At 42.0% G+C, this 22,563-nt stretch overlaps 2 protein-coding genes, 1 long non-coding RNA gene and 1 pseudogene across 5 annotated transcripts in view; 3 read left to right on the top strand and 1 right to left on the bottom strand.

The window, feature by feature from the left end:
• Positions 1 to 22,563, bottom strand: part of LOC100174900 (myosin heavy chain, fast skeletal muscle) — a 63,930-nt gene that overhangs the window by 13,406 nt on the left and 27,961 nt on the right. The gene's annotated exons all lie outside the window — the stretch shown is intronic.
• Positions 1,526 to 7,081, top strand: LOC144383730 (uncharacterized). 2 transcript variants are annotated; one of them, XR_013451134.1, is made up of 3 exons: positions 1,526 to 1,773; positions 6,168 to 6,298; positions 6,401 to 7,081. It is a non-coding gene; the product is annotated as an uncharacterized LOC144383730 (long non-coding RNA). The 2 variants fall into 2 exon arrangements; XR_013451135.1 differs by having other exon boundaries at positions 5,975 to 6,298.
• On the top strand, positions 10,439 to 14,032 carry LOC144383750 (C-signal-like; annotated as a pseudogene). Its single transcript, XR_013451173.1, has 4 exons — positions 10,439 to 10,632; positions 12,173 to 12,450; positions 13,441 to 13,546; positions 13,712 to 14,032. The product of XR_013451173.1 is annotated as a C-signal-like (transcript).
• syt19 (synaptotagmin XIX) lies at positions 14,665 to 22,508 on the top strand. Its single transcript, XM_078082597.1, has 9 exons — positions 14,665 to 14,920; positions 15,813 to 16,035; positions 16,201 to 16,274; positions 17,066 to 17,179; positions 17,759 to 17,944; positions 18,077 to 18,226; positions 21,160 to 21,279; positions 21,541 to 21,652; positions 21,745 to 22,508. Exons 2-9 carry the CDS (start codon positions 15,858 to 15,860, stop codon positions 22,059 to 22,061), a joined length of 1,251 nt encoding a protein of 416 aa, XP_077938723.1. The 5' UTR covers positions 14,665 to 14,920; positions 15,813 to 15,857; the 3' UTR covers positions 22,062 to 22,508.

Raw genomic sequence — 22,563 nt, 5'->3', positions numbered from 1 at the left:
ACTGTTGAAGGTAAAACCCACGTTTCCACAGGTGTTTGGCCCACAATGCTGCTGTGGCAGCCAGCAGATTGAATGTTGTATTAGATTGAATGTAGTGCGTCAAATGTTTAGACAAATGTAAAAAACTCTTTTCTCCTCCGTTCCTTTGCTGGCATTAAGTTAAGTTGTTGATGAATGTTTTCCTTCGAACTGATGGGTAAAGGCACCAAATCTGAACAGATGTCTATGCAAGATAGCAAATTGAGCAGTGAGTGGGATATAAATGTGGTCCGTTTTTTGTTTTTTAATCAGGGTCTGTAATTTGGGAAATGAGAATAAGAAAAACACTGCATTATGGCCACAGATGTGACATGTATTCTTGAAATGGGGGAGATTCTCCTTCAGCGGTTACGTGTTAGAGGGTGATTTCCCTTTCTGCTGATGTGGTTTTTACTGATTTGCACAATTTTCTGTTCTGGCACACTGAATTCTTTCCTCGGGACATTAAATGTATTCAATCTTAAATCATGTTCAGGGTTTCTTATCATGGGGTTTTTAGTAACAGTATCTACGGCAGCCAACTCAATGTGTGAACAGCTGAGTAGACAGAACAACTGAAGGGCATCATTGTGCATGTAAACATATTATAATACATCACACATCCTTTCCACTGTGATAAACCAATGTGATAAAGACTGGAGGCAGAGCACTGCACTGTGTGCAGGGGGAAAGGAGGGCAGAGAATATAAATGTAAGAAGATAACAGCCATGATTTATGCATTGATGAAAGGAAGCCTGGTATTTTATTTATGATCTCCTTAAATATAGCTCATGTGAATTAAATAAGTGATTGAAAATGGATGTTACAACCAAGATGCCCGCGCAACCCACACAACCAGGCGCGTACACACACTGAACACGGGCACGTGCACACATATGTAGACGCACACACATCACAGCACAATAAAAGCACACATCAACAAGCAAAGACAAGTTAATGAAGGCACACATACAGACTCCTTCTCTCCAGTGTTACTCCAGACTGGTAGCTTATTAAAGAACCCTTTGGGTGTAGCACCGACGCACAAAAGCAAAGTCATACTGCAGCTAGATTGACTGCTCTTGAAGAAAAGAAACCGTTATGTGACATGTTGTATAGCCGTATACTGTGTAAAACAAAAATGCTTACAAAACCATAATGCTTTGCTTTGTGCATCAAGAGTCCCGCACCAAAACTACCACTAGTAACACCAGAATACAAGATAAAGATGTTTCCGTTTGATATGTAAAGCTGTTTTCCTGTATAGAGATGACCGTAGATGACTTAGTAGCGCAAATAGTGCCTTGAAGCGTGAAGCCGTTCCACGATCCTGCTTTAAGGTGTGAAAATGTCTTCTTGAAAGCCGCTTATAGCGCAAATAACGCACGCACCTGCTTTGATTGAGTTTCGGAACCGAAACTGTGATCGACGCAAGATAAACCCCGGTGACGCACATTGCTTCTGCAAAAAAAAAGGTATATAAGCCAACATGTCTAAACACAAAGCGTGCTTACTTCTTGCTCACACACGAAGACGGGGAATCTAGCTTTTTTAACCTTTAGGGTTTGAAATATATAACTGCTTTTATTGTTTTCTATTCAATTTTCGTAAACCTTTTCGCTTTTTTATATAAATAAAAATTCTCCTTTTTGGGGAACAAAAGACCATTTGTTTCCGGGGGATTCCTTTCCACTGAGGGGCCTCCTCCAAGGGGCTGAATGACAAGAACACCGCTTCGAAACCTGCAGACACCGGTGAGTGACCTTATCTTGATACATAGAGGTACCAGTCATCCCCCAAGGGCATTAGGGACCTAATCGGTATGTAAGGACGAGCTCACTCGACAGAGGGGTTACAGGTCAAACATATACGTAGGTCCTGGGTGAGAACTTAATCAAAAGGTTCCTTAACTCAATAAAGTGTTAGAATGAGTATCACGAATGTATTGTCTTAACAACCTACTTCACCATCATCCGCGTTAGATATTGGAGGAAGATAAGCAATACTGTGTGTACCGAACAAATACGAGTCAGCTAAAAAACCTTAAGGAATATGATCGATATTAGAACTTACTCGCTAATAACGATGAGATACACAGTGACTATAAAGTAGTTCCGCTGCTGGCGAAAACATAAAACGCACGACTTAAGAAATAGGCATAATACGACTCGCCCTTGTAGCAGTAAGCCCTACTCTAAAGGAAGTTCTCTTCCTCACTCAAACTACTATAGCTCGTCGCGACAGACGACTTGTGAGTTTACTTTCATTAAAAAGCAGAACTGTACATTTTTTTATGATTGTGCCAAGCAGAAATTATTCACAGAAATGGGTTTGCCGTTTGGGGAAATGTCTTGATTGGCGCTGTGTCTGGGATAAAAAGATCACCATCACTTATGTACCTGTTATCAAATCAATCTATAGTCTGAGGAGGCTTAGCTTATCAGGAACACTGGAAATAAGGAGAGACACCTGGCTCCGTTGAAAAGTGAAGTGTGCCAGCACTTGTGCAAGTATACAGACAACAAGTTGAGGTCGTGCCGGGGTTATGAGTTTTTCCTGGACTCGTGCCACTACCTGCATCTAGCCTCCATGCAAGCTAAGCCGCAAACCTGCAATGACTGGTTTTTGCCACTGGGGGCGTTGAACAAACATTGAAATATCTTTTGAACTGAGTTGAACTGAGACTTGTTGGGAAGCAGTGTTTTTCAATTGTTTTTACGTTTTCATTTAAAATACTTCACTCTAAAAAGAAATCATACACACAGAGATTGTGGGAGTATACCTTTAACAAACAATTAAAAAGTTACCGTGTTAAAGCGGAATTAAATATAATATTTAATCAGATGACTTCTGATCTAAACCGTTAACCGATTGCAGGATTCTCTGTACACACAATACCCCACTATTGTCAGCAGTTAACACCCTCCATCTCTGCACCACACATTGTGCCACAACCAACCCATCCTCTACAACGTGTGCTCTGTGCCAAAGTAACGTGTCTGTAAATGGAGACTTGTGGGAGCCAAAATCCAAATGAACTGACCTGAAGCAGACCAGGGATACGAGAATCGGGAGGTTTAAGAAAATCTGGACTCAGGTGGCTGCCAGAGAAACCATCTGTGTGCTGTGACTGCATAAGCTCCATCAGCTGTGCTGTCACCCTCCTTTCTACACCGCAATCTCAGCTCCAATTTTTTAAAAACAGGAAAAATCGGAAGCAAACAGCGGATACCTTTATCCTTTGCAACATTTGAATTCATGAATGCCAGACTATCTAATCAAAAATAACGAATGGATAAGGAAAATACAATGTTATTACATTAAGCATTAACTCACGATAAAAAAGTGTCCCTTTTATTTAGTAGTATGTTAAAGATGGAGAATGGAAGTAAACAGATTCTATAGCCATGTGAAAATAACAGCTATTGGATTTACGTTTTTTTTAATAGTACTAGTGTGTGGGGTTAGGGTTAGGGTTAGGGTTAGGGTTCGATTCCGCCCAGTGGCCTTTCTGTGTGGAGTCTGCATGTTCTCTGCGTGGGTTCTCCGGCTTCCTCCCACAGTTAAAAGACATGCTCTGGGGATCAGGTTAATTGGGGACTTTAAATTGCCCGTAGGTGTGTGAATGTGAGTGTGAATGGTTGTCTGTCTCTGTGTGGCCCTGCGATTGGCTGGCGACCAATCCAGGATGTACCCTGTCTATCGCCCGAAGTTGGCTGGGATGGACTCCAGCCCCCCCGCGACCCTGTGTGCAGGATAAGCGGTTTGACAATGGATGGACAAGTGTGGATGTAACTTCAAAATAAAAACCTTTAAAAGATTAATAAAGTGATTTAATCTGATATTTTACTGCAATAACTCTTTGGTAAGAGCTGTTATCAAGCTATTTAGATATTGATCTATGATATTGCACTATTTATGTTATTTTACATTTAACATTTATTTTAGATTTAGTTCATGTGATAACATAACCCAGCCATCTTATACAGTAAGGGCTATTGTTTATTTCTTTAAGCCCCCCTTAATTTCCATTTTCAATTGCGTTTAACCTCAATTTATAAGATGCAGGATTAGATATTTGCTGTGTGTGTGTGTTCTTACCACTGAGAGACTCTACCTAAAAGTCACGTGATGTCTATTGATGAATCGGTAAAACGGATCCGGCTGTTTGTTACATGTAATTTATTTACCTGACGCTTTTATCCGAAGCGACTTTCAATAAGTGCATTTCAACCATAAGGATACAAATCCAGAAGAACAAGAAACAAGTGAGCGCAATTTCATCAAATAACCCGATTTACAAGAGGGTCCGTGTACCTTTTCATAGTCCCTTTTACCGTAAAAAACAGAAAACGAAAACACTCGTTTCTCGTTTTTTGTTTTAAATCCAAAACGGTAAAACGGGAGTGGACAGTCGTTTTCTCGTTTTTTATTTAGAACCAAAAACGAGACAAACTGCCAACTTTTTACTCCGTTAATCCCTCTTGTTAGTTTTGTCAATAAAACAAAAATATGAAGCGGAGCGGTTGATTTTCACAGTAAGACTCAACGAACGTTGATGCTAGAAATCCGTCTGCGATGCTAGCGGTTAAAAGTTCCATCCATCCATCCATTGTCAAACCGCTTATCCTGCACACAGGGTCGCGGGGGGACTGGAGTCCATCCCATTGGCGATAGACAGGGTACATCCTGGATTGGTCGCCAGCCAATCGCAGGGCTACACAGAGACACACAACCATTCACACTCACATTCATACACCTACGGGCAATTTAAAGTCCCCAATTAACCTGATCCCCAGAGCATGTCTTTTGACTGAGGGAGGAAGCCGGAGAACCCGGAGAGAACCCACGCAGACACGGGGAGAACATGCAGACTCCACACAGAAAGGCCACTGGGCGGAATCGCACCCAGGACTTTCTTGCTGTGAGGCAACAGTGCTAACCACCACTCCACCGTGCCGCCGGTTAAAAGTTAATGGATATAAATAAATAATCCTGGTCCAACGGGATGTGTTGGCACCAATAGTTGACAACACACACACTCGTTGCTCTTGGATCACATATTTCTTTTCCACGCATTGTGTCAGTGTAGACCGAGCAGAGACCGAGACATGTATTTAAACCATAGATTTAAATTAACGGTATTTTAGCAAGGCAGAAAGATGTGCCAGCCAATGAGATGGCTTTGATGACACTGTGACCACTGTGATCATATTCTAAAACTCTCCATGGTTATGCCTGCTGGCTCAGATCTCCTGGTCAGTTGCAATTCCGATGACGTCACAGAGGGAGTGACAATAATCGATGATGTCACAGAAGGAGGGCTTACTTTTCCGGGTTATAAGTTTTTAGTTTTTTTATTTCAGCAACACAGTCTGCTTTCAACAACTATAGTGCCATAAGACAAGGATCTCAGAACTTGAAAAGATAAATTGTTTTTAGTTTTCAGAACTAGACACGTATGAATAATTTGACCAATGTAACCAAACCCTTCGGTTTGGATCTAGAATGTACCCAGTTATTAAATGTTTGTGCAGATGGCCGAAGAGTTTACCAGGTCTCACCTAACTGTCCAATAGATGGTGATCAGTTGACAGCTCTTCCCCTCTCTTTAGAGGGGCAGAGCTGCAATTGTAGTTGACATTCGCCATGAACCATCATTAAAAACAAAACAAAAAATATTCGTTCCATTGATACAAATTCCCCACTACCTTGGTTTGTTAAGAGCCATAAAGCTTAGTTTTCCTTCCCTGTAGTGTTTGTGTAATCAAAATATGCATTTACTCATTCACATTAATGCTTGGCAAGAGTGGACACCTAGATTGAGATGGTCCCTTGTATTTTACACACACTGTGAAACTGTTATGATTTCCTCCTTCATTTACACATGCTTTATCATCTTTATATTGTGTGATCATTTCTTTTGTTTTGTTTCTTTTGTATGTCGTGTTGCAGAAGGCTCAGCTCTGCACAGACTATGTCTGTCAAGAAGGATCTGTAATGGAGAGCATTTGGTCGTGCCCTACTAGATGATTTCACTACCATGCGGAGCTGCCAACAAGCATAGTTGTCCAAAATAATCAAAGCTGCTTTCGGCTTTTTTTTTTTCTGAAAGCGTTTGCTTTTTTACCACTCCCCAAAACTCCAGCCTTCACGCCGAGGGCTTCAGTGGCACAGCTGGACAGACCAGCAGCTTCTCCCACACTGGCACCCAATTCAGCACCAAGGACAGAGACAATGACCGCTGCGCATGCAAGCATGCCCAGCTCGCATCGGGAGGTACGCAGCTTTAAACTATACATTTGGGTGTTGGATTTCATGGGCTCATATTTAATTTAGTTTAACCCTTTCGTTGAACTCTGTCACATTCCCTTTTTTCAGGTCGGCAGTTTGTGGCATATATTACCCCAGACTGGAAGGGTCCAAATCTGAAGGCTACCATGACAACCATGATGGTGCGCCCGGCAAACTTCTGCGGGCAGAGCGCTTTCATGATGCCAGATGATCAATGGAGCCACTGCTGAATTTAATGAACAATTTCCAGGAAATCATTTGTCTGGGTTAGAACTTTGTATCCCACTGTTGGTGGTTTTAGGTTCTCAACGCCCTGGAGTGTGTTTTGCTATTGCCTTGAGACACGTGTGGACTCTCAAAAAAACTATGGTTGAAATGAATTCCTGAGTGAGAATTTGAACCAATATCTATTCCCAGATGGTTTCCAGACTGTATTTCAAGGATTACTCAGACGGTGGTATGAACATTGCTACAGATGACAAAAATAACGGCTCGTGTCAGCATATCTTATGAACAGTTACTCGATTCAAATCAAACTCAGCGGCTTAATGGATAAACCTTAAGAGACACCATCGTAAAACCAACCCTTTTTTATTAAACTGTGAAAACTTTTTGTGTGCTTGTCAGTTTGCTTTGAGAGATCTGGTTCATGAAAGTACATTATACGCTTTCAATGTTGTAATTTACTTTCAAAACTAAGACATATGTAAAACACCCTGGAACAAATGTTTATTTATTACAATAAATTAATAAAGTATTTGCCTATAATCAACAGCGGCTAGTGGTTGTTACTGTGTAAGCTACATAAACCCCGACAAGCCCCACATGCTGGACTCAGGTGGGAACTGCAGACCATCGATCTGATGATTCATCCCATAACACTGGTCCCAGTGGAGTACGTCAGCCGTGGCTAACTGGTAGATAGCACACACGTTAACGTAACTGGTCAACAACATCTGCTAATTGTTGTACTTCAATCACTAAAGGACAGACAGAACATTTAAAGATCTCTGCTCCGTCGCCTGATGCAGCTCCCAAGAGTCACGTCTGACGGCTAAATAGCTTTGTGGGACTTCACTGAATCTGTGTAGGGCTTACGCATACCTAACTGCCATTGATTTATTACCCTTTTCGGGAATAAGCAGGCGCTGATCTACAGTAAAATATAGTATATATATAGTTGATTATGTAGGTAATAATATAGCTGAAAATATAATTCAATCAAAGTGTCTTACTGTCACACACTCATTGCTCTTGGCTCTGATATTTATTTGCCATATATTGTGTTGCTTGAGCGAACGCAGACAGTCCAATGAGAGGCAGAGTAAACGTGTTCACATCTCCACCAGTTGGTGGCCGAATACATGTATTTAAATCATAGATTTAATAATATTAAACAGTTTATTTTATTTATCTAGGTTATTACAGATGTATTTAATGCAGTTTTTATGTGATTTGTATGGTTCATTTGCAACCATTTTTGTATACATCTTGTTATATTTATTTCATGGAAGAAGGAACATGTGTTTATTAAGCAATAAGTAATGTCAGTTTATGAATAGAGACTTGTTTTCATTAATTCTGGTTTATTTGTCACACTTCCATCCGAAATCGAACGGTTAGGCCCAAGAGGTCAAAGGGCCCTGATGATAGGAAATAATGTTGCTCAAATGCTGCGGTATAAGGAGAATTACTTGTACGTATGGCTTCATGGCATTCAGACATTTTGACACATTCAGACATTTTGAGAATATTTCACATTTTTCTCACTAGATAAAGAAATGAAATCATTGTTTTTTTCATTGCCTCCATGTTACCTTTCATGTGACCCTTAGAGTGATCTCTGGAGCTGTGGATGGATCCCACCGTAAGGCTGGAATTGGGTTGGGAACCATTGCAGCAGACTAGCTGCTTTTTAGCATGTTGGACACACCAGCATGACACTGTTACAGAAAATGTATTTCCCGCCAAATAACACTGGTCTGCTGAAGCCTGTTGAAAACTGACCGTGATCTGAGAGAACAAACATGTCCCTCAATATGCAGATAAGATTTTAGCTCAGTGACACTGGAATCTAATTTAGTAGAAGAAATTAATGTTTGGACAGGTTGTCTCCAGTGTCAGAGAGACACCTCTTACTTAAAATACAATATTGGTATCCTCTTTAGTTGTACATTATATTAATCTCCTCTATCATCACCAAAGTCAAAGGTCACATTTATCCCGAGTAAACTTTGATGTCCTTGATAAAGCAGCAACCAGGAGTCACATGTTAACTCTGAAGGTGGACAGAATCTGTCCACAGGACAACTACTAACCGTGTACTCGAGAAATATGGCAAGAATAAACCTGCTGTTGAAAGAACCATGAGAAATCCTGTTTGGAGTTTTCCACAAGCCATGTGAGACGCACAGCAAACATGTGGAAGAAGATGCTCTGGTCAGATGAGACCAAAACTGAAATTTTTTGGCCTCAATGCCAAAGCCGTATATGGTGGACACCCAACACTGAGCACAACATACCAACAGGGAAATGTGGTGTCATGGCATCGTTTCACATTCTATATTTGTCCTGTTTACAAGTAGATGAAAGAGATAGATATAACAAGTGCTGACAATGTCTTCTTGTAACACCAATCAGGCATTTGAGTCCATCTTGAAAAATTGTGGCAATTTATTGACGGCACTGTCCAACAGTACAATAACATTTGTAAAGCACATTCCATCTCTGCAGCTTCCTGATCATTAGCACTTGTCGGTGCCAAAGTGTGACACGGGTGTTAATGAGTCCACCTCTTGTTGTTACCAATCTGCAGCTACTGATGCATCTGGCTTCGCTGGCCCAGAAACTACTACTACTCTTCCTTAAAATAAGTATTGAATGTTTAACAATTATTTTCTCTTGGAAAAAAAATGTCTCTGTGCAATTGAGAAGCTGCCCTAAAATCTGCCTTTAAGGGGGAACTAACATTCACACAATCAGTGATAACTTAAGGTTTATTTTTTTCAACAAAAAAAATCTGACGGCAATAAAACTGAAGTAATTTTCTTTGGAACAAAGACCAACATTAGATCTTCTCATCCTTTGACCTCTTCGGTTTACATTCAGGATTGAAGTGTGACAGATAATGAGTATGTATAAAGAAACCAAAAGTCCAGCATTAAATACATCTGTAATAACCATCATAAATAACGTAAACACAGTTAAATATAATTAAATCTATGGTTTAAATAAATTTATTCGCACGTTTACTCTGCGTCTCCTTGAACTGTCTCTGCTCGGCCCTCACTGACACAATGCGAGGGAAAGAAATATCTGATCCAAGGGCAACGAGTGTACGTGTTGTCAACAATTGGTGCTAATACATCCCGTCGGACCAGGATTATTTATTTATATCCATTGATGAACTTTTAACCGCTGGCATCGCAGGCGGATTTCTAGCATCAACGTTCCATTGCGTTGACTCTTACTGTGAAAATCGACGTACTTCCGGTTTAGCGGCTCCGCTTCGTATTTTCGTGTTATTGACACAACTTCAAAAGAGATTAACGGAGTAAAAAGTTGTCAGTCTGTCTCATTTTTTGGTTCTAGATGAAAAACGACAAAACAACTGTCCACTTCCGTTTTACCGTTTTGAATTTAAAACGAGAAACGAGTGTTTTCGTTTTCTGTTTTTTTACGGTAAAAGGGACTATCAAAAGGTACACGGACCCAAGAGCCATCATAAGTACGAATAAAGTTTGAATGGAGCAACGCTTCCACCTACCGGAGGACCACAGTGACAGCGGGAGGTCTTCCGGTTTGACGGGCGACCCTGTAAACCGGCCACTTTCTACCGTAAAGGGGTTGGTTGTTGTCTTGTTTACGACCGCTGTTTAAAATAGGAAGTGAAAACGTAGCTGTCCTCGCGAATGCCGGCTTGTTTAAACGTTAAACATTCTCGTATACGTGGTATAAACATACCGGTTTCGACTTTGGAGGACTTTTAAGGAAAAGAGTCCACTCGAGTTTTAAACGTCACTGGATGTCGATGTGTTGAAGGCTTGACACTGAATTGAAAAGTTTAAACAAGGCGGCATTCACGAGGTCAGCTACGTCTTCACGTCCCATTTGCAACAGCAGCGGTAACTACGACAACAACCGACGCTTACGGCAGAAAGTGGCCAGTTGAGAGGGTCGCCTGTTAAACCGTAACACCTGTACAGCAACACATGGAGCCTGCTCAGCCTTTACAGGTGACGTTACAATGAGCGGCGCCATACATTTTAAAAATTGCGGCTCTGTGCTGGTACCTGGAGCCGGCCGGCGTCTCGGGCTGTAGATAGTCGACAGCCTGGCGAGTGGAGGCTTCTCCCCCGGCAAGATAATAGCCACCACCAGGAACCCCGCGAACACGCCAGTAAGCAAACCCGCTTTACAGCTGGCTCAGTGGCTGTGAAGCTACCCGCCCTGTCAGCACGCCACAACGCGGCGCTTAATCGATAAATCGCCTAACGTTAGTTAAAAAAACACCATAATGGGTTTTATTTTATGTGAAAAAATTAACATAAACACAACCCCAACTTTAAAATACGAAGCCTGTTTTTTTTATGTGAATGAACATGTGAAATGGATGGATTTTTTGTTTCTTGGTTCATAAACAAAGTTCCTATGCATACACCAACCAAAATCTAACAACACAACTTCTTGTTTGCCTCATGCATGTGAAGCCTCATCTGCTCTGAGCCATGTTTTAGGCTCCTGCTCAAAAATTCCATACCAACATCTCTACAACCACAACATCTATCTGTATAATCTGGGTGTCAATAAAAGGAACACTAGTGACATTTGTCCAGATGTGTAAATATACCTATATATGTTACAGGTTTAAAGTAAATGATGACACACCGCACAAATTAAAATGTCAGTTTAGCCTGAAATAAAAAGCACTTTCAGAATGATGACCCCTTTTTGCGTTACATTTAAGTTTAAGTTTCAATCCGTTATCAAATCATAGCACAATATGTTAACATTCTCTCTGCAAAAGTTCAGTTAAAAAAAGGGATTTTTTTTTCTCCATTTCTTTTATTTAACTTTGGGTGATTTGTCGTGTCAACTTTGTTTCATTCTGTCAATTTGGATGTTGTGAATCTGTTCAATCAATCAATCAATCAAAAAAAACATTGGTCCAATCTCTTTTGGCTGAAACTTTGAAACATGCTGTAGTCTTATGTTAAGTGAACGTTTAGCTGTGTCTCAAAGTCGCTAAGCTGCATCCTTAAGGACGCATGCGTCCTGTAAGATATTTGTACGCTCTTCATTAGGTACACAAAGCCACACCCTGGATTGGTCGCCAGCCAATCGCAGGGCTACACAGAGACATACAACCATCCACACTCACGTTCACACATCTACGGGCAATTTAAAGTCCCCAATTAACCTGATGCCCAGAGCATGTCTTTGGACTGTGGGAGGAAGCCGGAGAACCCGGAGAGAACCCACGCAGACACGGGGAGAACATGCAGACTCCACACAGAAAGGCCACTGGGCGGAATCAAACCCAAGACCTTCTTGCTGTGAGGCGACAGTGCTAACCACCAGGCCACCGTGCCGCCCCACATAACTTATTCCATGAATGCTAATTTTTTCAAAGCTTACAATGTTTCGCTTTTTCTGTTGGATTGAACTGACCGGTGTTATATATATATATATATATATATATATATATATATATATATATATATATATATATATATATAATACAGAGTAATGTCTCCTGAGTTGGTCCTGCTGCCGCCAGAGGGCACTATTGTCCTTCCTCCCCACAGACCACTCTACATGGTGAAATCTGTTTTTTTTACTGACTGGAAATGTTCTGAACTTTCCCCCAAAATTCAGGAGTTGACAATCAAATAATTTCTGTGATGTTTATCCCTAGATTTCATAATGTTGTATACAGATGTAGTAAAACAAAAACAAATGTTTTGCCCCCTCAGGCCTTCGTGCCTCTGTTGAAACAAGCTGCGTCTAGAGGAGGACCCGGCATGAGCCTCTAGAGGGCAGCGGTCTTAAACATGGCGGCTCTGCTGGGTTCTGTGGAGCTCAACTGGGGCGACCGGTCCAACATCATCAAATAGTACCCCTACAGGACGTCCAAGGTATTGCACCAATGGACATCCATAGTTGCTTGATGCCAATTGATGAACAAAAGTATGTCTGTCAATGCATGTACGACATGTCAACTCTGCTTTGATATGAACCGAGACAGGAAGCTTGGTCTATTTTAAATGGTTGGATATTTAATTCCTCGCCGGCTAAGTGAAAGGGCATCTAAAGCAGTGATTCTCAACTGGTGGGACCTGTTTTTAATGGGTCGCAGGCCTTTGCCTGAGAAAATAAAAATTAGAATAAAATAAAAAATTCATCCTGTGATTTTATTTTGAAGGGACTTTTTTTAATGCAGCGGAGTGTCGGTATTTTTTTTCCCGACTCGTCCGTCCATTTTTTCAGCAGCGTGTGCCAAGTTTATTTAATTTATTTTCAATTTGTGCAAAATCTGCTCCTCAAGACATAGTGTTTGTCATATTTGTTATAATGACCTGACTCACATCTGAGTCAGGTCATTATAACAAATATGACAAACACTATGTCACTATGTCATTTGTGTCTTTTTTTTATTTTTTTGTTTGTGCATGAAAGCTGTTGATTTTGTTTGAAATGGCTGAAGATTCTTAATTGTTATGTATGTTGCAATACCTCGTTTCCCCATGGTACACTTTGTTTTTTTTAGCTAATTTAGTGTAAAAGGGAATAGTTCCCTCTCTAGCATCGCTACCAGCTGGCTGTTTTGTTTTTTCATTAAACTTGTTGTTGTGTTGGCATACGTATTCTGTCTCCATACTATCTCAGGTAGTATTTGGGTCGCGGCTTGTCATTAAGGGGTGATGGTGGGTCCCGGAGCCAGAGAACCACTGGTCTAAAGTACTCTTCTGTTTGAACTTTTTCGAAGGACAACTTTGTTGTTGTTTTTTTAAGAATAAATGTGCGATATCAGCCGATCTTTCCACCATCTCCAAAGGGATCAACTGTTGTCCAGAACTGTACCGCAGCGGGTTTCACATGTGCATTGTTTGTGTTTACTGGCTCAGAGCGCCCTGAACATGGTGAGTTGCTGTATGGCTGTAGACCTGGAGCCTGATGGGATCCTCTGTATGGTCATACATCCTGGCTGCGTTTGCACCGACATGGGGGGGTCCTGAGGTAAGAGCCAGACACGTCCAACTCCATCCGCTGCTTTGTGAGATTTAGTCATACTCATGAGCTGTTGTTGAGAAGAAATGTGTGTGTGTGTGTGTGTGGATCGTTGTATTGACATTTCCAAGAAGTGTGTCTTGAATAACATTACATGTCTCTTTTCAGGCCTCACTGAGTGCGTAGGAGAGCGTCTCTTCCCTCTGTCTGTGATTGGAGGACTGACTGAAAAGGATCACGGGTTGTTTCTGAACTTCACCGGGGACATTTTGCCGTGGTGATTCCTTTTTCATCAGCACGTCCAGCCGATCCTGATGGCTATATATTTGATTATGATCGTCTAGTGAAACAAGCAACGTTGAACGACTTAAACTTCACGTTAAATTTTTTTAATCGTACATATTTTGAGGGTCCATATGCACACAGAATACAGTTTGAAAAGTTCGGCCCTACATTTCCATGAGTGTATCTTTCAGTAAAGGAGGTCAAAATATACACATGTTTATTCTTGTTTATTTTGTCCTAAACTGTTCGACTTGTAGTAAGTTGTCCACGTTAAACAGCATTCCTTCTTTTACAATCAAAGTAGATGATGTCGTACGAGGAAGTTTTGTCAAAATGTTTTTCTTCCTCATTCTCGAAGCAGTAAGTTAAGTTTGGGCTTTACTCATAAGAAGACCTCGGTGTCCCAGCAGGGTCACCCAACGTATTGTTGTGTTTGTTAAAGATACGTTTCCTGTTTCCCATCGTGCATCTCTTTCAGCATGCAGTCCCGCAAAATAAAAGGTGACCAGTCTGAGATAATGAGAACAATGAAAGCGTAAAGGAAGGCAAATTACATTTAACGTCCTTTGCGTGTGCCAGTTGACCATGTTATTGTTACTTCACAGCACCTGCTGGTTTGGGTACAGGTGCACGAGAAAGCAGAGCGCTCTACTTAGAAAATGAACATATCGAACAAACTTATAGGTTACGTAGGTGAAAAACCAATGCTCTCTGTGTCGTGTATTAAGATAACGGCGGGGGCAGAATTCTGTGTATACGGGGGCAGTTCTAGTGCTTCCTGGCTGCAGGCGCCCGGCTCCATTGTTGAAGCCATCTGACCGCAACACAGGAATCTTTAAGAGCAACAGAGCTGAAGAAGAGGGCATGCCATTCAGATCTAATCAAACCAGTTTGCCTAGACTGCTGTGCAGGAAGTCCTGTGCTCTGTGTGTGGAGAGCGAGAGGAGAGAGGCAGTGTGCACACAGCGCCTGCAACAATGAGGTGTCGTGCTAACTAGTTATTTTGTGTTTGTGAGAGAGCCCTGCATTCACTGTGTGGGAAGATTCTTGCATTCCTGAAGGACAAGATGAACTTGTCATCACTTGCTACAGGTAAATGTTTTTTGCGTGTTCATGTTATTTTTGTTTAATTTTTACGTCCTGAGCTCATTCTTGTGTGTTTTCCCAACCTCTTTTGTGTTAATTGGAATGCTACTTACAATTTTGTAGGCTTTCTCCTGCAAGGTCCGTGTTGATTTGCATGCAGTGAGAGCAGGATGTGCTATTTGACTAAACCGTTCTCTGATAGCAGATAATCATCTCTTTCTGAACATGACACGGTTGTACCAGTTCTATTTACCTAAAAGAATAATCGGACTATTAACGTAAAGCTATTTTTTAAACAATTGATGTGCAGAGGCCATGGATTTACTTTTAGGTTCAATCCCAATGTCCCGTCGCTTCCCCCCCCCCACACCCACCCTCAAACGCTGAGCCCTGGACCCACCTGGAAAGTAGTTTTACTGTGAGAGTCGGTGAGAGTTTGAAATGGTGTGAATGCAAACGGGTCACTGCAACATGTCACTTTACCATGACGACGTAAATAAATGTAGAATCGAGCGTATTTATTTCATGCTTTTTAGCTAATGTTTCACTCATTTGAATGCCCTCCAGCCTCTTTGCTCCTAAGGTAAGAGGTCAACAGTATTTAACTTTTTTTTAAATGGCTTGAATTAAATGTGATATTTGATGAACAGATGAGTAAACATCACTTGATTTTGTGAGGTTTTTTTTCTGTCTTTAATCCCTAATGTTTTGAATGTACACCTTTTAGTATGAGTCTGTACACGCTCTTTTTTTTTTTGCTGTGTGCATAGTTGTCATATGCAGCTGTAACGCTGACGTGAACCTGCAAGTCTACATGGCTGCCAACAGACCCATTCTGTGGTCGCAGAGCTCTCTAACCTACATCCGAGTGCCCTCATCCGCCTCTGTCATTTTGCAGAGGCATATTTTGGCCACATGCAGCTGGAGGGTGAGAAGTAGACCGATGGACTATCCGGCCAACGAGAGGCTGCTGTCGACTGCTGGAGACCTGAGAATGCCGTTCTCAGACACGGTCAAGTACTCCATCCTGGGCATCTCGGTCGCTCTTCTTCTGCTGGCGCTGGGCATCTTGGTGTGGCAGGCCTTCAGGTGCTGCACCACAATCACCCGGCAAGATGCTGGTGAGTAGATCGGATTACGGTACATATTGCCGATGGCAGGTATCTGACCAAGAAAGTTTTTACCAAATGCATTCAGGGAGTTCTGGTCTTTCCAAAGCCATCCTCCCTCCGCTTCTTCCCTTTTGTTCCAATGACAGATTTTTGTCTCATTGATTTTTACTGCAGTAAACAGGGATCTGCTGTGCTCAGTCGAAAAGTCAAGAACGAGGAGAAGCTACTCAGGAGCTCCATGCACTAGGGTAAGACAAATAGATAGGAGAAGTGTGGATAGAATGAGTTCTCTATTAAGGGAAACGGATGTTGTTATGACCTTAATGTAATTTGTAGGCTGTGACCGCCATATTGAATCCGGTGGCCCAGAGTTCAAAGCAGCCCCCTAAACTGTACAACAAAGGTTATGACCCCTTCACTACTTCCTATCTCTGTATTTACAGCATCCTTGGGCATAACCCACCACTTCATATGAAAAAATGCTAACTCAGCCTCTTGCCACACTGCAAGATGTCTTTATTGATGATTTCTATCCTGGCATTGATGAGATTAACTGCAGTATTACTATATCAGCGAGAGGAAGCAGTGTTGATCTACTATAACTCAGTCACATTTTATTTGGATAGTCAACTGTTTACTTCGTATCGACTGACTTGTGTGGCTGAATGTCCTGCTGCGTGTAAAGGTTTTTACTGTATTTGGACCGTTTTTAAATACACTCTACGGTTACCAAGGTTAATGTTGGAATTGTGGAAGAAAAAAAAAATAAAGAGTTGAAGTTAAAGGCTGGATTCAAGGTGTGCCAGATAATACAATTATGACAAAGTGTTCATGACTTATCAACATTTAAAGTGCCCATTGTAGATTTATCTGTACTACATATGCCACAGATGTTCTACATATGCCACATTGTCTATGTAAATAAAGATTAGGCTGAACTTGTTCAAACAAAGGATTATTGATGCTCTTCACAAGTCAAATAAAAGCTGGAGGTGCCATAGTGACTAGCAACACTGGCAATGTGATGCATGCTCCCCAGATGGAGAATGTCAGCACAGAGGTCCGCAGGCTGAGCCGGTGTCTGTCGGGGGCCTCGTATCCCGCCTCGGAATCCAGACAGGTGGACGGAGAGGAGCAGGACACCATTAAAAAGGTAGCACATTGCTGTGTGACCCAGTCGTGAAAAGGAATCAACAGTTTTCAGTACTTGTATTCTCATTCAAAAGGCATGGGCAAATTTTGTCTTCAAAAACTACTAAAAATGTGTTTTTACTATAGTACAAGCTGTCATAGATTAAATTGCTTATTAGCATCCTAAATTGAAGAAACTATGAGACCTTTTTCTTATTTATCAAGTTTAAAGGGAGGCTTATGCAGTTTTTGGAGGTTCTAAAAGGGTAATCATCCGTCTATCATGTCTGATAAATAGCACACTAACTGGATTCATCACACTGTGTTGTTGAAGTGTGTTTTTCTATTGACTATGCTACAGCCGTGCAGCTCCGTGAGGTTATACACAGAAACAAATGAGATTTTAGCTAAATTTGAACCTTAGCAAAGGGGCATTAAGGGGGTTGATACATAGATTGACTTTTTTGTCACTGGAGGAGATTAGCTTTCACATGTTACACATACTGAATCAGTTCTCCGTGCCTTTGCTATGGGCACTATGCTATATCATTAGACACATCGGGTTACTTGTGTCTTCCCTAACACGTCCTCTTGTTACCAGGTCGATGGAACGATTCGTTTTTCCATCTATTATGACCAACTCCAGTCGCAGCTGGTTGTCACCGTCCTGCAGGTGGAAGGGCTTCTGTGGCCAAGCCAGACATGCAGCCTCCAGCCATTTGTCAAGCTGAGACTCATGTGGGCCGGTTCAGTGGGAGTGGAAGTGGACGACTGTACGGACAAGGAGGTTGGCCTTCTTTTGTCACCACATGCAGTGTGTTAGTCAACAAATGGCATCATAAAATGCATTATTGGGTAGAGAAACTACAGCAGGTAGTGTGTTTTTGTGTGTGATGGTGTTGTGGATTACTGCCCCCAGGGCGAAGGGACCGCACCCATCTTGTGGACGGTGCTGCAGGAGTGGCGGACTCGCATTGTGAAAGGCAGCTGTAACCCTTTATTTGGAGACCAATTCAGCTGCATCATGCAGGAAGACAAGGAGCTTCATCACATTAACCTCAAGATGGAGGTACTGCAGTGAACTAATCCTTGTCCATTTATCTCTTGAATCATTGGAAAGGATTTTTGACAGTTGACGAAGTAAGCTTCAAGTAGAGAAAACTATGGAGCCAAAACCAGGTCAAAAGTTTTGATCATTTGATAAACAAATGTGAACCTAAAAGTTGGGTTGTTGAACATTGAAAAATACAACAATGTATTCAAAATAAAAATAAGTGGACGAAAATATAGTTTTGACTCAAGTATATTCTTTTTTTTTTTTTTTAATCTTCACGTATATATATTTTTGATATTCGGTGTATTGTATTTTTGGTTGCAGATTTTATGTTTTCAGATTCAAATCTTGAATTTTCACTTTCAGATCTTATTTTCGCGTTTGGATCTTTTTTTGGCGTAGGGGACGGGGCATCAACTGGGAGGGGCGTGAAACTTTCAGGTTCACATGTGTTTTTCAAATGAACAAAACTTTTGACCTGTATTTGGCTCCATAGAAAACGCAATGTTATACAGTTGTGGTCAAAAGTTTACATACACTTGTAAAGAACATAATGGGGGCTGACGATTTTAGGTTATCTTGAAGAATTGCAGGAATCAGGAAACATTGCCAAAATATGTCAAACATGCAAGGAATTTGTCTTGACGGTTGGTGCGTGGCAGTAGACAGTGTGACAATGGACAAGACAGCAGTGCACAAGTAATAAAATGAAATGCTAATGCAATGGGTTAGTAGAATAAGGCTATGGGTTAGTATAAATTAAGAGAATAAAGTTAAAAATATTTAAAAAGTTACAAAATATAAAAAAATAAAGTGCACTATTCAACAAGTGAGAAAGTGACGAGTTACAACAAAGTAATGAGTGAAAAATTACAGTTAAAGTGACATGTGCAGTAGGAAGCAGAAAGACCGGTGGAATGTTAGTGTGTTAGTCAGTCAGTGGGGGACCGGGCTCTGTTGAACAGAGCCCGACTGCCGATGGGAAGAAACTGTTCGTGTGGCGGGAGGTCTTAGCCCTGATGGACCTCAGCCTGCCAGATGGAAGGGGCACAAACGGTTTTTGTCCGGGGTGAGAGGGGTCGACTACCATCTTTTTAGCTCGCTTCAGAGACCTGGAAGCGAACAAGTCCTGCAGGGACGGCAGATTGCAGCCGATCACCCTCTCTGCAGAGCAGATGACCCTCTGCAGCCTGCCCTTGTCCTTGGCTGTGGCTGCAGCGTACCAGACGGTGATGGAGGAGCAGAGGATGGACTCGATGATGGCCGTGTAGAAGTGGACCATCATCGTCTTTGGCAGGTTGAATTTCTTCAGCTGCCTCAGGAAGAACAACCTCTGCGGAGCCTTCTTGGTGATGGAGCTGATGTTTAGCACCCACTTGAGGTCCTGGGTGATGATGGAGCCCAGGAAACAGAAGGAATCCACAATAGTGACGGGGGAGTCACACAGGGTGATGGGGGAGGGTGGGGCTCTGTTCCTCCTGAAATCCACAACCATCTCCACTGTCTTTAGAGCGTTGAGCTCCAGGTTGTTCTGACTGCACCAGGACACCAGATGGTCGGACTCCCACCTGTAGGCGGACTCATCACCACCAGAGATTAGTCCAATGAGGGTGGTGTAATCCGCAAACTTCAGGAGCTTGACGGACTGGTGACTGGAGGTGCAGCTGTTGGTGTACAGGGAGAAGAGCAGAGGGGAGAGAACGCAGCCTTGGGGGGGAACCGGTGCTGATGGTCCGAGAGGCTGAGACATGTTTCCCCAGCTTCACGTGCTGCTTCCTGTCAGACAGGAAGTCTGTGATCCACTTGCAGGTGGAGTCGGGCACGTGCAGCTGGGAGAGTTTGTCCTGCCGCAGAGACGGGATGATGGTGTTGAAGGCAGAGCTGAAGTCCACAAACAGGATCCTGGCGTAGGTTCCTGGGGAGTCCAGATGCTGGAAGATGTAGTGGAGGGCCATGTTGACAGCATTGTCCACAGACCTGTTGGCTCTGTAGGCGAACTGCAAGGGGTCCAGGAGGGGGTCGGTGAGGGACTTCAGGTGGGTCAGGACTAGCCTTTCAAAAGACTTCATGACTACAGAGGTTAGGGCGACGGGCCTGTAGTTATTGAGTCTTGTGATCCTGGGCTTCTTGGGAACAGGGATGATGGTGGAGGTCTTGAAGCAGGCTGGTACGTGGCATGTCTCCTCCAATTTGAAGGTAACCCTCCTTCTTCATTATCCCATTTACTCTCTGTAAAGCACTTGTTCCATTGGCAGCAAAACAGCCCCACAGCATAATACTACCACCACCGTGCTTGACGGTAGGCATGGTGTTCTTGGGGTTAAAGGCCTCACATTCAAATTCTTCAAGATAACCTAAAATCATCAGCCCGACGGTTGGGTCTTGTGCGCAGTTGGCTGTTCCAACAGGACAATGACTCCAAACACACATCAAAAGTGGTAATAGAATGGCTAAATCAGGCTAGAATTAGGGTTTTAGCATGGTGTTCCAAAGTCCTGACTTTAATCCCATTGAGAACATGTGGACAATGCTCCATGTCAAAAAGCCATCACATTTAACTGAACTGCACAAATTCTGTCAAGAGGAGTGATCAAAGATTCAACGAGAAGCTTGCCAGAAGCTTGTGGATGGCTACCAAAAGCGCCTAATTGAAGTGAAAATGGCCAAGGGACATGTAACCAAATATTAGCACTGCTGTAGGTATATTTCTGACCCAGCAGATGTCACTTTTTCTGTCAACCCGTAATAAAGTCATAAAAGAACAAAACTTCACGAATGTGTTTTGTGACAAAGAAGTATCTGTTTCAATCAGTCAGAGAAAAATCTGACTTGTAGAAATAACTGGAAACTCAAGAGAGCCATGACATTATGTTCTTTACTTTAAGTGACCACAACTGTATGTGTGATGGTGTAATTAAACTTGTCTCTCTGTCACGTGTGCACGTCAGGTGAGGCACTTTGATAAATTCTCTAGACACACAGTGTTGGGAGAGGTGAGGGTTCCTCTAGGGCAGCTCAACATCTCCTATCCTCTTGAGCTACAGGAAGATCTGAAGACACCCCAGAAGGTACAGTAAGACACCATGTGTGCAATATGTATTCATATTGATTGATATATTGGTCTTTTTATTTATTTATATCGTTATTTCCATTTTCCGTAAATACCACTACCACCACTAAATCAAAGAAATTCTAGAGCCAATGAAATCTTTTAAATTACATGTTTACTGTAGAAAGTTTCTTTTACTATTCTTTATATATTCTATTTTATAACATCCTATAGAAACAAAGCTTATGCAGAATTGTTTCTTTTCCCATTATCGGGACAGGATCTCGTAGGAGAGGTGCTCCTCACTTTAAAGTTTCTTCCCACCTCTCAGAGGCTTGAAGTTGGACTACTTAAGGTCAGAACGGTCCTCACAGAAATATACTCAGATAGAGGTAAATATCAACCACCAATATAAGATTCAAGACATGGTCATAGTGTTGTCATACATGTAAAGTCCCTGATGTGCCTTCTCTGTGTTGTACAGCCCTATATGCCAGGATCAGTGTGCAGTGCAACCAGCACAAATTGAGGTACCAAAAAACCTCTGCTGTGGCCCATTCACTGGTAACTGTCTTCAATGAGGTCCTCATGTTCTCCCTGCCAGAGTGTCCCCTGGAGCAGTGTAAAATATCAGTTTCTGTGTACGAGACTCACATGACTAGGAAATTATCTAAATTGGACAGAAATCTAATTGGACAGTTGACTTTGGGTAAGGAAAGAAATTCACAGGACAAGCATTGGAGCTTAATGATGTGCTCCGTTCGCCAGCCAATAGCAAAGTGGCATGGCATACTGATTTGACTCATATGTAAATACTCACCGGCAGGGGCTTGATGTTCACACCTGTTTGCATATGACTGAAAGCTGTATTGCTCGTGTGTCGGCCTGAGGGATCTGTGCCTGTGTAGCAGTATGCCAAACATAAACACCTCTCCTTCCTGACGCCTTAGTGGTAGAAATATCTTTCTGTTCCAATCCGTTCAGCTCAACGGCCAAAATGAAACTTTAGGTTGGTCATTCTACAGGAACATTTTTTTTTCTGTTGTCAACCGCTCTTTTTAACTCCAATTCTCATCACATTGAAAGAGCCGGATTGGACGTTGGCACTCCTTATTGCTGAAGATTACTTTTTTTACTCAATCTGTGCATAACTGTGTTGTTTGTGTCACAGTCAGCTTTTATATCTACACTTCTTTTTTGCTTGTTCCAAAATCACGTCATTCTGCATTAATAAATCTCTATATCACAGGTCTGTTGTTCAGTCAATACATGCACTGTTAATAGGAATGTTAAACAATGGTTT

Source organism: Gasterosteus aculeatus, chromosome X (genome assembly GCF_964276395.1).
Source record: "Gasterosteus aculeatus chromosome X, fGasAcu3.hap1.1, whole genome shotgun sequence".
Taxonomy (NCBI): domain Eukaryota; kingdom Metazoa; phylum Chordata; class Actinopteri; order Perciformes; family Gasterosteidae; genus Gasterosteus; species Gasterosteus aculeatus.
The sequence above is the reverse complement of the archived record's forward strand: the minus strand, read 5'-3'. Positions and strand labels throughout refer to the sequence as shown.